The sequence below is a fragment of the Electrona antarctica genome, assembly GCF_951216825.1.
Source record: "Electrona antarctica genome assembly, chromosome: 15".
NCBI classification, from domain to species: domain Eukaryota; kingdom Metazoa; phylum Chordata; class Actinopteri; order Myctophiformes; family Myctophidae; genus Electrona; species Electrona antarctica.
Window position 1 is genome coordinate 35,368,930 of NC_136796.1, and position 12,569 is coordinate 35,381,498.

At 42.7% G+C, this 12,569-nt stretch overlaps 1 protein-coding gene across 3 annotated transcripts in view; it reads right to left on the bottom strand.

Annotated features, from left to right (window-relative positions):
* Positions 1–12,569, bottom strand: part of LOC306938932 (oxysterol-binding protein-related protein 3-like) — a 42,459-nt gene that overhangs the window by 4,278 nt on the left and 25,612 nt on the right. For 2 of the 3 annotated variants that reach the window (XM_079523310.1, XM_079523308.1), the window contains exons 9-19: positions 12,277–12,357; positions 11,528–11,696; positions 11,248–11,372; positions 10,942–11,061; positions 9,798–9,891; positions 8,195–8,436; positions 7,493–7,630; positions 3,441–3,504; positions 2,578–2,656; positions 1,846–1,990; positions 614–758 (exon numbers count right to left, since the gene is read on the bottom strand). In XM_079523310.1, the coding sequence (XP_079379436.1) occupies positions 614–758; positions 1,846–1,990; positions 2,578–2,656; positions 3,441–3,504; positions 7,493–7,630; positions 8,195–8,436; positions 9,798–9,891; positions 10,942–11,061; positions 11,248–11,372; positions 11,528–11,696; positions 12,277–12,357 (1,402 nt within the window). Of the gene's footprint in view, positions 1–613; positions 759–1,845; positions 1,991–2,577; positions 2,657–3,440; positions 3,505–7,492; positions 7,631–8,194; positions 8,437–9,797; positions 9,892–10,941; positions 11,062–11,247; positions 11,373–11,527; positions 11,697–12,276; positions 12,361–12,569 lie in introns of all 3 variants that reach the window. The other variant, XM_079523309.1, reaches the window with a different exon arrangement.

Here is a 12,569-nt window from a genome sequence, read left to right on the forward strand (position 1 = left end):
CACACAGTCACACACACGCACACGCACACACACAGTCACACACACAATTTCACAATTTAGGCATTTGGCAGATGCTCTGATCCAGAGAGTGATTTTCAAGTGTAAGATCATAGTTAACGCTCGACACAGGGGAGTTGCAATTCATACACCAGAGCGGTGCCCGTTGGGACACTGGCCTACTTGGAACGATGCAAGTTGGAAATGTATGCCCCACCCAGTTATTATGTCTGTGTCCCTTTTATGCCCATATTATATGGAGTTCTTTGTAAGGCATGCAAGTCTATGTGATGTCAGAACAGGCCAGCTCCATATATGGAGATATCCAGAGCCCGGGTAGAGGCTTTTGTGCTGGTTCTGGAGTAACCGGCTATCTGACAGACTCGACGCCGGGCTGTGCACTCCCTGTGGGCGTGTCAAATTTGTCATTATGTCAAATGTGGGGCGAACGGTTCTCAAATTACGTCGGATTACAGATTACAGACATACAGAGGACGTGGCGCATTTATAGATAAGATGCAGACACATCCACGAAGCATGTGAACACATACACATGCACACACACATGCACGCATGCATGCACACACGCACACAGTTCTATGGGTCTTATACTTACTTGGTCTCCAGATGCAGGTGGCAGAGGGTGGGTCCCCTTGGTACACGCCCTCGTGCCACTTCCCAAAGAATGAGTGCAAAACCTTCCCCTGTTTGTCTGTGACCACACCCTCGATCTCATTCACGGTAGAGCTCCACGATCTGGCCTGGAAACAAAAAGAAACATCTCTATTCAAGTGTCAAGACAACTATAACTTACTTACTTGTACTTTTTAGTAGCTTATAAAGGGTGGATTCAAATAGTAAAGAACACAGTCAGGCCGGGCAAGTGCATGCATACGTTTACCGTCTTCTTTTCAGTAGGCGGTTACATTATTGAGCCATTCATGTACAATGTCAAGCAGCTGTGATGGCTATAGGGATTCTAGTTAACAACCCTTTTTTTCCTTCTTTTTTTACACATTTTGATCACATATTAATTCTGGTGGCAAAGCATTACAGTACGTAGACTCCTGGATAGTACCATCCATCCACCAAAGGTGTACTAAACAAATCCAGGAATAAGTAAGCCATACAGGCATATTTAAGTGTACTCATCCGTGTACATATTTCTAGTCAAGTCAAGTACGCTCAGATGCTTTAGACAGATGCTTTAGCGGTAGATCGTATGAACTTCCACTCAGAGCCCAGATTCTAGCTTTTGAAAACTGGGATATTGTCCACAAGATGGTGCTGTTTGATTAAAGAATCGCCAATGCATACACAGATAGTTACACTTTGTCTTATAATGAAGAAACAAGAAACAAGACAAATAGGGGTGCAACATTAAATCAAAAGAATCAATTAAAACGATTATTTATTTATTTTAAAAATCAAATAATCGATAAAATAAAAGTAAAAATCGTTTTGTACTTAAAAAAAAAAAGAAATAAGCCTATTGCAAAAATAGGGGACAACTTTATGACGTACATAAGCTCACAACACATCAAGATGCGACACATTGTGAGCTAATTTCACTATTTTTGCACTAAACTGTCATACAGTGGTTTTGTATGACGAAGTATAAAACAGGACTTTTTAATCAGACTAATCAATTTAGTCCATTATGATAAAAAGATATATTTTCACATATATATGATGATACATATTTTATAAGAATTATCCAAAATAAAAACACTTTATTCTTGAACGCAATTATTCACAAACGTAACTGATATAGAATACTGGCTAAGAAAATAATCGAATAATTGCAGCCATGGATCACCATGGATTAAATGTGGCAATCTTCCTGACCTTGACGAAAGTGACTTTACACTGGCAGGTGTCATCGTTCACGTTCCTGATGGACATTTCTCCATAGTGTTCTATCCATCGCTGGCCACTCAGGATGTTGTGAATACATGACGTGACTTTGTTCCATTCATAGTGGTCCCCGAACCTGCAGCGCGTGCACACACATTTTAGTACTTTATTTGAATCGGCAAATTACATTTCATTTTACAGGGAAACAAATATAATGGGGTTGACAGTTCATGGGCACCTAAGGATACACATGGCAAGTTGTTTGGCTTTGCTCTTTGTCATGCCAGCTATTGTTAGGCCACTCGTGGTCCGTTTATTGTACATTCCGAATATCAGTATGGCGAATCTACATCGATACCCAAGGGTTGTTATGATTTCAAGTAATGGTTGGTACTTAGAATGTTTATCTTGGAATGCCTGGTCCATGTACAAATCAAAGACACAGCCCAACAAAATCAGGGCGTCCTTGTGTTGTGACTGGTCACTGGTGTCAACAAAAACAACATCACACACACACACAGTCCTGTGTCGCTCAATAAAAGATCATAACCCCGTGCAAGTGTGTACAAAAAAATGTGCACACTGACTCTCGCACGAGTCGCACACACTGAACATGGAAGTGGGCACAATTGTACACGCATACACGCACCGCCTGACCAAAACACAGGCAACACATACACATGCTTACAGACACACAATAACACAGTTATATGAAGGACCTACGCAGGTAGTGTGACATGGGTGGTTCCCATAGGAACTATCTCCATGGATTTCCCCCAGAATTTATTCTTCCACCGGACATCTGAGAGAGAGAGAGAGAGAGAGAGAGAGAGAGCGAGAGATGGAAGACAAAGGAGCACGTGAGCACTGACTGAGAGGATAGACGAGAGTTAACTGAATCATAGTTTTGTATTTTTATTCAATTCGGTGTAGTTTCAGTTCGTTTCCAGAGTGGGTTTGCTTGTTTCAGTTTAGTTTTGAACCCATTTAGGACTGAACGTTTTCTGTTTCTATGTCAGTGGTGCTCAACGTTTTTCATGTCAAGGACCCCCAGAATTATCTGTATTTGGCCACATCTGAAAATATGTTGTTCCAGGGACCCCCCCAGACGCAAAGATTTGAGTTAAATCTGAAAGAATATATGTCCAAAGATTTGCACCACATTTTGCACCAAATAGCATACAAGCTTGTAGATCTGCTATTTTTCAATAGCTAAAGTATAACATAATGCTTAAAACACCAAAAGGGGTTCCCGTTCTGAATGGGCTAATCACTTTCAGCAATAGTTTCACTTAGGCTATCTATTTGTATTATTGGAATATATTGCGGTATTTTTATACTACTACTTTTATACTACACTTTGTGAAGGAATTAAGGAAATTAATTTATTCTGAGTCAATGGGAGAAGAGAATATATTTGTTGAGTGTGCAAAATATATCTAAAATACCAAAAAATGTACGTAAAATATAATGTCATCTAAAAATGTATTCTTTCCAGGGTAACGATTCAAAAGTTGAATCTTTTGAAAATCAGAGGGAGAAAACATATTGTAGTTTATCACAAACGTGCATCTTGTCGTGCCAACCTTGCCAAAAGCTGAAGTCCTTTGAATCAGCGTGACACGCCGACACTGGAGGGTGATGGCTCACCTGAGGGAGAGAGCAGAGATGACATTCTCTGTATGTACCTTCACAGTAAAAATAAGATAAAAAAATAACCGATTAAAACCGGGAAATCATCTGTGTCATTTTAGTTTGCTATTCAAAAAATAGCAGATATAAAAGCTCACAGTGCATCACTTTGTGGTGCGCTGCAGGCTTCTTCTTTTCCTCTCGGCCGTTCCCTTCAGGGTGTCGCCACAGCGAATCATCTGCCTCCATCTCACCCTGTCCTCTGCCTCCTCTTCTCTCACACCAACTATAACTTCATGTCCTCTTTCACTACATCCATAAATCTTCTCTTTGGTCTTCCTCTAGGAGGCCGCCTGGCTGGCAGTTCCAACATCAACATCCTTCTACCTCACTATCCCTCCTCTGTACGTGTCCAAACCATCTCAGTCTGGCCTCTCTGGCTTTATCTCCAAAATCATCTGACATGCGCTGTCCCTCCCTCTGATGTACTTGTTACTCCCAGAGAGAACCTCAACATTTTAGTCTCTGCTACCTTGAGCTCTGCTCTGCTTGTCTCTAAACCAGTGCTTCCCAGTGGGGTCCGGGGACCCCCAGGGGTCCTTGAGGGAGTTCCAGGGGGTACCCAGCTAAATGATAGTTTGTAACCAAATGGACCCTTATGGGTCTGTATTCTGAGAGTGTACAAATGGAACCAAATGGTTCCACTTGTACATGGAACCCATTTGGTTCCATTTGTACACTCTGAGTTAAATTAACATTGATTTTACAATATAAATTGGGGTCCCAGAGTTAGAAATGCCATTAAATGGAGGTCTGTAGACTAATGCATGTCCAACTGGGGGTCCTTGAAATTAAACTGGTTGAGAATCACTGCTAGAGCCGTAAAAATCTTCTCTTATGGGGGTTTGTTATGGCAGAAATTATACTAACACAAGAATACTTAGACTAAAATATAAGGACAAGATGTGATGAGGCATTCAGTTCAATTTAATAGAGATCTCTAGAGCACAACCATCTTCCAGCATGTCGGATGACTGAACTCCAGAACAATACATGTTTGTCAATTTTATACAAGTTTACTCAGAGGAGGAGTAGTAACTGTCGGTCACATGACCAGACAGTTAGCCTCCACATCAGACAATGGGACAAATCTAATTAAAATGACAAGTGGTCGAAGTCTAGAATCGTTGGGTATGTTCGAAGAAACTGTAATGGGTAAACATGACCATACAAAGACACAGGCTGGGTTGGTGTTGCTAACATTCTCACTGACACTTTGGTCATAACAAAAGCCTATTGATGTGCGTAAATGGTTGATCAAGTTGAGAGAGGCCTATTACTCACAGTGTAGACCACACCCAGTTAGACTAGACATCAGGATGACCAATATGCAGTTTAACAATTAGTGGTGTGAATGCACAATTTCATATTTCCCATTACAGGTTCCTGGCATGTCTTTTCAAATGGGGGTCCGCTGATAATTAGTGTCAATTTGGGGGTCCATGACATGAAAAAGTTTGTGAACCCCTGCTCTAAACCACACAACATAGCTGGTCTCACCACCGTCTTGTACAGCTTCCCTTTCATTCTAGCTGATACCTTCCTATCACACCTGACACTTTCCTCCACCCATTCCAACCTGCTTGCACTCGTTTCTTCACCTCTTTTCCACACTCTTCATTGCTCTGAATTGTTGACCCTGTACAAGTGCTGCAAGCTTGTACATCTGCTATTTTTGAACATTTTTGGAAAAACAATGAAAGTGTGAGAGCTACTTATTTAGAAGGCATTTGTAGAAGCGGCTGTGTTTTTAGTTCAGCTCTTATACCGATGGTAATGATTGTGTTTTTAGTTCAGCTCTTATACCGATGGTAATGATTGTGTTTTTAGTTCAGCTCTTATACCGATGGTAATGATTGTGTTTTTAGTTCAGCTCTTATACCGATGGTAATGATTGTGTTTTTAGTTCAGCTCTTATACCGATGGTAATGATTGTGTTTTTAGTTCAGCTCTTATACCGATGGTAATGATTGTGTTTTTAGTTCAGCTCTTATACCGATGGTAATGATTGTGTTTTTAGTTCAGCTCTTACACCGATGGTAATGATTGCCATAGAGTGTTTGATGCTGCAATGCCTTCTATTCCCTGCCTCTCCCCCAACAAATTAATAAGCACCATCTGCAGCTTGTTCAGAATGCAGCTGAACGGTTTTTAACACCTTGGGTGTCCAAGCCGGAGTTCTCCGTCCAAGTTCAAGGTCATGGTCAAGTGCCCAACACGGAGATTGATAAACAAGACGGAGATTAATGAAAACAAAACCGTTCGCATCGCTCTAGAGCCTTGGAGCGCTTGTTGCCCGATCCGATGACGTGTCAAAAAGTGACACGTCATCTGTTTAGCTGCCTGTTTAGCTGACGAAAACGGAAATCTTAAAACGATCATAACTCCCGATCTAAATCATCCCGTCTAATTCTGAAAAAAGATCCTGTGTTAGACGGCGCTCAGCGGTCCAGTCGCTAGTCGCGATAGATTTATTATTACCTCCCGTTGTTGTCGATCGAATCTAGAGTGGTGTGGCTATTGTTAGCTGCTACACCAGCTTCCGGTGCGCCGGTAAAAGTGGTCTGTGCGCTACAAATGATGGGCACCCTGGATGAAATGGATTAAATAGTTCCGGGCTTCTAAGGTGTTAATTAACTGGTTCCAGAAAATGTGATCACACAACACCCATTCTAGTCTTTGCACATCCGGGGCCATTTCCTTTAGAATTGATAATAACTCATATTCTGCCTAACTTAGGCGACATTGGACAACTTTTTTGTATAAGTCACAGATCGCCTAGAACGACATTGAACGAGCTATTAGTTTATCATGCATCCAGCATCGCTAGTATTATTTTTACCGGTTCTTGGCGTCTCCGTCGCCTGGCAACGCTTTGCTTCCGCGTTGTGACGTCATTGAATATTTTCCCTCCGTCCAGACTATCATTAGCAACGTTTTTCTCAGAATTGAAGCTCAGGTTGAGGTGATCAAACAGAACATCGATGTTTTAGGTCGGAGGTCAATAAAAGATCCCACCGCGACCTCACGGTACTGTAACAGCGCTTCCGATGAAAGTGAAAGTGTCTAGCCGAGTGCCCCGGAAATGATTGATTGTTACTTCCGGTCCACCAAATCAGCTGGTGGCTCGTCAAAATAAGGGCAGAAAAGCGTGGCGTGGCGTGTGATACAGTTGGAGGCCATCGATATTCTAGCAGATCTACAAGCTCGTAGCGCGCCACCGAGTGGCGCGCTACGAGCTTGTAGGTCTGCTATTTTTGAAGAATCGTGAAAATATTTATTTCAGAAAACTGGATTTAGGATTAGAAGGATTTAGAAGGATTTTTTTTACATTTTGAGGTCAGGCCTAAATGGGTCAAATGATAAGGGACAATATCGGTGGCACCCAACTGTAGGTAAACTTGACATGAAACGCGGCAGAAAGAGTTAAAATCGTATTAATCACCTTCAAGTCCAGATCTGGTCTTGCTCCCCGCCACCCCCCCTTACATAATCAGGTTTAATCCTCCCTATCTTGGGGCAAAGCACTGCTGGCCATTCCAATGTGCCACTTGAAGGTGCGTTTGCAATCAGAGCTCAGACACTTTGGAATGCCCTAGCCAAGGACACGCGTGAGGCTTGCCAAGTCTGTGCCCATTATAAAGCTGCTTTCAACCCCCAGCCATCTTAGTTTTAATGCATTTTTTCATTATTTCTTGCTTCTATTGTCATGCATTGGTTTGTGTTAAGGATTCTTCTGTCAAGCATTTTCTGCGTAATATTATTATTATTATTTGTTCAGGAACTCCTCATCTCTCCAATGTTTTAGTAAATAGAAAATATATTTTCAGGTTGGAATAAAATGTTGTATCACATCGTGATGCTGTTTCACACGATGAACATGGAAAACCCAATTTCCTTACAGGAGCATCATATTTGCCTACGAGTGCTGACTGAGGGGCCTTACCTGTTCCGCTATGAACCTGAAGCCCTTGTCAGCTCTGTCGCACTCGTAGGTCTCTCCCAGGACAGGGTTGAAGGGTTTGCTTCCAGCTCGGAAGTAGCTGGACGCATACGCGGAAACTGCAAATGTTGCCACGTACACCTGTGGAAGTCAGGGGAAGTTAGGGTGTGTTTAGGTAAAGCACTGGGAGATTGTGTGTGTGTGTGTGTGTGATATACAGTGAGTGCACAGTCACGTAGTGCTAAACTCCACGATGTGCATGTGTTTGTGTATGAAACACAGGCACGTGTGCACACATCATATACAGTGTCAACAACACGTGTATGAAACTATTCGCTGTGCACCGCTCATGTCCATTTCCTCACACAGTAAGGCAAGACTCAAGTACTGTGTGCGCGTGCGTGTGTGTGTGCGCGTGTGTGTGTGGACCCTGACGGGTCGATTTGGTTAAATTATTAAGTTAAATTATTGTTAAATACCTGCATTAGGCTACTTAATTTACAAGAAGTCTACACATTTATGTAAAATGACGTTTGCCTTATCTCTCCTATCTATAGTACCACGTCAAAACAGCAAGGAATTGGAATCCAAACGACAACAAAATATTCTTTAGTTTTGGGTCTGCGAGGCTAAATGTCATCAAAATGGTGGTCCGTGGCTCAAATGCCGAATAAATAATGGGCCTTGATATGAGTCCCTCCTCACCATGCGCTGGTAGGGGTCGTGTGTCTGGTTGGCCGTGTCCAGCAGCTCGCTGTACTCCAGCTCCTCGCACAGCCTCTGCAGCGTGTTGAGAGGCTCGTTGAGCTGCACGGGCATGGACACCTTGGACAGGTCCTTGCCGATGTTGTTCCGCAGGATGTTCCAGAGGCTCACGCCGCTGCCGCTGGGCGCCGGAGCGGGCAGGGCTCTGCGGCGGCGCTGCACCGCGCTAGCGCTACTGCTGACTGGAGTGGAGTGGAGGGAGGTCAAAATTTTAAAAAGGATGAAAAGAAGAGTAAGAGAGAGAAGGACTAACAGGCCAGTCAATCTAAGGTTTGAACCGAAAGAAATCGCAATAGTAAATGGTTCAAGGTTTTTTTTAGGGTCATCCGAATAACATATTAAAAATTGTCAATTAAATAATTAGTGGATCATGGTAAATTCAGGGGTTGAAGGTTGGGGTACCATTAACATCCTATATAAAGGCAACATTTTCACATTTTCATTATGCTTTAAGTAGCATGTGACGTGTCAAACTAGGGGGTTTTCATGATTCTGAACCCATTCCAAGCATTAGTTTCGCACGAAAAACACTCCCACTTGCCCAAATGTGCTTACCTCATCACATTTGTGATGACGGCTAGGGCCGTTTTTGGCTACCGTTTTTAGCCCAAGGAGTTTTTCGTGCAAAACTAATGCTTGTAATGGATTCAGACTGGCCTATAACCCGTTTAGACCTAAATCCTACGTTTCTGGAAAAACTTTTGTTTTGATTCAAATTATTTATTTATTTAAATCATGTTGCTATATCTTTGTTGTCGTGTAGAAACAAAACCGTTTATTTCTCATTCTTATTTCTAAAACGATTTAAAATAGTGAAAATAGCGGATCTACAAGCACACGACGCCTCGCGATGTGAGGCGTTTCGTGTGCTTCTAGATTGGCTATTTACCCTACTTTTGTGTGACACATTTGTATGATGAAGTAGGGCTTAAATTTACGAACGAAAAGAAAAAAATAACATACAGTACAAATTTTAAACTTGGGAGATACAAGGCTAACGTGACAATATCTAGTAAATACTAAAAGGATCGCGATTGAAAAGGTATAACAGCGTATAGGCTTCCCAGGTCAAACGGCAGTGTTGATGTCGACTAAAACTATGACAAAAATGTTCGTTGACTACCTTTTTTCACTGACGAAAACTGAATGGAAACTTGAGACTAAATATATTTGACAATTTCGTCAACAATTAAAAACTAGACTAAAATGTTAGGAAGGGACTAGTGGACAAGAGATCCAGTATAAGTAAAAGACACAGTCATTTTACACTTGGTTGCAGATCTACAAGCTCACAACACGTCGCGCTGTGCTGCGATGCGTTGCGATGCGTTGCGAGGTTGTAGATCTGCTATTTTCAGCAAGTATAAAATCAGCCATTACGACGGCATCAAGGCCCGCCAAAACACATTTTAGTCGACTAAAATCTTATGATATTTAGTTGGGTGGCTAAAATGTGACTAAAATGAAAATGATTCAAGAGACTATGACTAAAACTAAAAATCTAAATTTGGTGTCAAAATCTTTGAAAGCCGCAGCAGCGTACCCGAGCCATGCCTCTCACTGCCTCCCTCGTTGATGTATGTATCCATGGAGACGGTGTCGCTGATGTCACTGATGTAGGAGTCATCGTCTGACATCTGGACACACGGGGGGATCAAAAGACACAAAATGTCAGCCCAAAAGGACAGCCAACAACACACCCTGCATCACTTCACCCTTTTTGCTAAAATAAATATATATCTCTGCTGTCGGGAGGAAACCTCATAACTCCAAAATGTTCATTTTTCAGGAAATAAAGAAAACCTTATATTTTTAAAACAAAACAATACAGCCTCATCAAAGTTGGTGTTGTAACTTTATATATTGTCAATTACTTCCATGAGAGGGGGAGAGGTGGTGGAGTTAGTTGCTTTAGCAGACATTTTGCGGGGCCAATGGAGTTAAGAGGTTTGTCCAAAGCACTTTTTACTACTTTCCAGTGGTTCAATATGTTCAATAGGACTGATTTATGTCAAAAATTGAGTTATGAGGTTCAGCGAAACCTCAGCACTGGCAGCTGGAATGCTCACGGGCCCGAAAGCAAGATTGACAGCTCGGGCCCTCCCCTGCGACATGAAAAAGCATTATAATGGTGGTGCTATGGTTATATTTTAAATATGTTAACATATTATGCCAATATATGGCAAGTATATAGCCTATGCTGCATATATATGCCATATTCAGGTTCATATATGTGCATATATGTGGATAAATAGGAAATATATGTAAATGTATGAAATGTATGCAATTTGGGGGGTAACAGGGGGTGCATGGCCAAAAAGGTTTGGAAACCGCTGATCTAACACAGGGGGGTCGCCAAATTATTTTGGGGGGGGTCCCCAAATTATTTTCAAAAAATAAAAATAAAAGTTGCAACTCCATGGCTGGAAAATGGAAATGAAGAGTTTACATAGTACATGCATAAACTTTCCTTAATGATTATATCTGGTTTCAGTATTCATTTATGATATATTTTCTCTATTATTAAGGTTATTTTTGCAGTCAGTTTGTATTGGGGCGGGGGTCAAAGCATTTCCGGGGGTCCTCAGCCAAACACATTGAGAACCCCTGATCTAACAAACATGAATGAAGTTCAACAAGTGGGGGGTTATCATTGAGCATTGGAATGTGAGTTATCTGTATCTGACCTCAGAGGAAGACGACGAGAGGAGGTACTCTTGCGCGTCGAAGAACTCCGACAGAGAATCGGACGCCTTGCTGTCATTGGAAGCCTGGTGCACCAGGGAGCGGGAACCATCCGGAGAATCCTTATTGGTCGAACGGGAGAGAGAAAAACGGCCGGAGTGAGTGCCACGGTCGTCATTCACATGTTCCATGAGTGGGGCGTATATGGAAACGCACACCACCAGGCAGAAATGTGTGCACACACACACACATGCATGCATGTACACCTACCTGCACATGCGCAAAAAAAGGCAACCTCGCACACTTACCGAGGCATAGGCGTTCTTTAGGCAGATCACCTGCGGAGGCGACGGGGCCTGCAGGTCGATGGTGTGTCTCAACCTGTCTCTCTCCGCTGACAACGAGCTGAAGGCAGACTTCAGTGTGGCGTGAACTGGATACAGACAAACGAGTTAAACCATGAAAGTCGGGCCTGTAATGGCCTATAATGGCTTAAGAAAAATTGTTACCCTCCATATGGAGCTGCTATGTTTTCTTGAGAAACAACGCATACACAGCCGGGAGGACACGGGTAGAGAAGGTACTCACCGTTGTTGGCCAGCCTGCAGAAGTCCTCCTGCAGGTGGTTTGCGTCCGTGGGCGAGTCCGGGGACAGGGGGCCGGCCTCCTGGCTGCTACCGCAGGGATCCACTGAGATGTGGAGGTTTGGGTGGGAGGCGTGGCGACGAGGGGAGTCAGAGGAGATACAACTTGGGACCTGGAAGAGAGAGCACATGGATTAAAAGCTGAATAAAATCTCACAACGGAAACATCGTACCCCACACACACTACTAGTGCAGTTTCCTAGTAGTAAGTAAGTAGTAACACAGTAACAAGTAACACAATATGTAAATGATAAAGTTTTAGTCATATTATTCCTGCCGTTACAGGTGAAGAAATCACAGACTGAGGCTTTAACCGTTTGTTTTTATATGAACTATCTGAGACCATAGGGTTTTATGGGAAGATGTTTCTGCACATAATGCTAGTTTGACCACTTGACATGCTCAAATCGTAAAATAAGCCAAATGTGCCTATTCTACAAGCTCTCAATGCGTCTGTGACGCATTGAGAGCTTGTAGATTAGACTACTTTGGCTTATTCGCTTATGCCTAAGTAGAACAAATGCTGGCATCTCCGGAATCCAAATGACTGAAATCAGTCGTTTGATAAAAAGATTATTCTGATGTGAGAACAGCAGACCAGCCAGTCGGTACATGCATGACTGACGAGCTATGTGTGGGTGTGTGCGTGCGTGCATATTCTGTGCTTGCGTGCGTGCGTGCGTGCGTGCGTACCTGAAGAGTAGTTTTGGAATCTTTTTTTGAACGCCATTTCCTCGGTCTCTTCTCCTTCTTGGGGATGTCATAGTTACCTGCCTGGATCACCATGAAAACAAATCAGCCAAAAGGGGGGAGTTAAGAGGAACTGAGTCTGACACTGTCCTCTGTAGACGTGGACTAGTACACAATGGAATAATGCTTACATTAAATCTCCTTTATGTCACAGCAACTGTGCTCACGTAAATATATCCAGGGTGATTGTGTGCGCATGCATGCGTGTGTGCGTGTGAGTCTGAGAGATGGAAAGA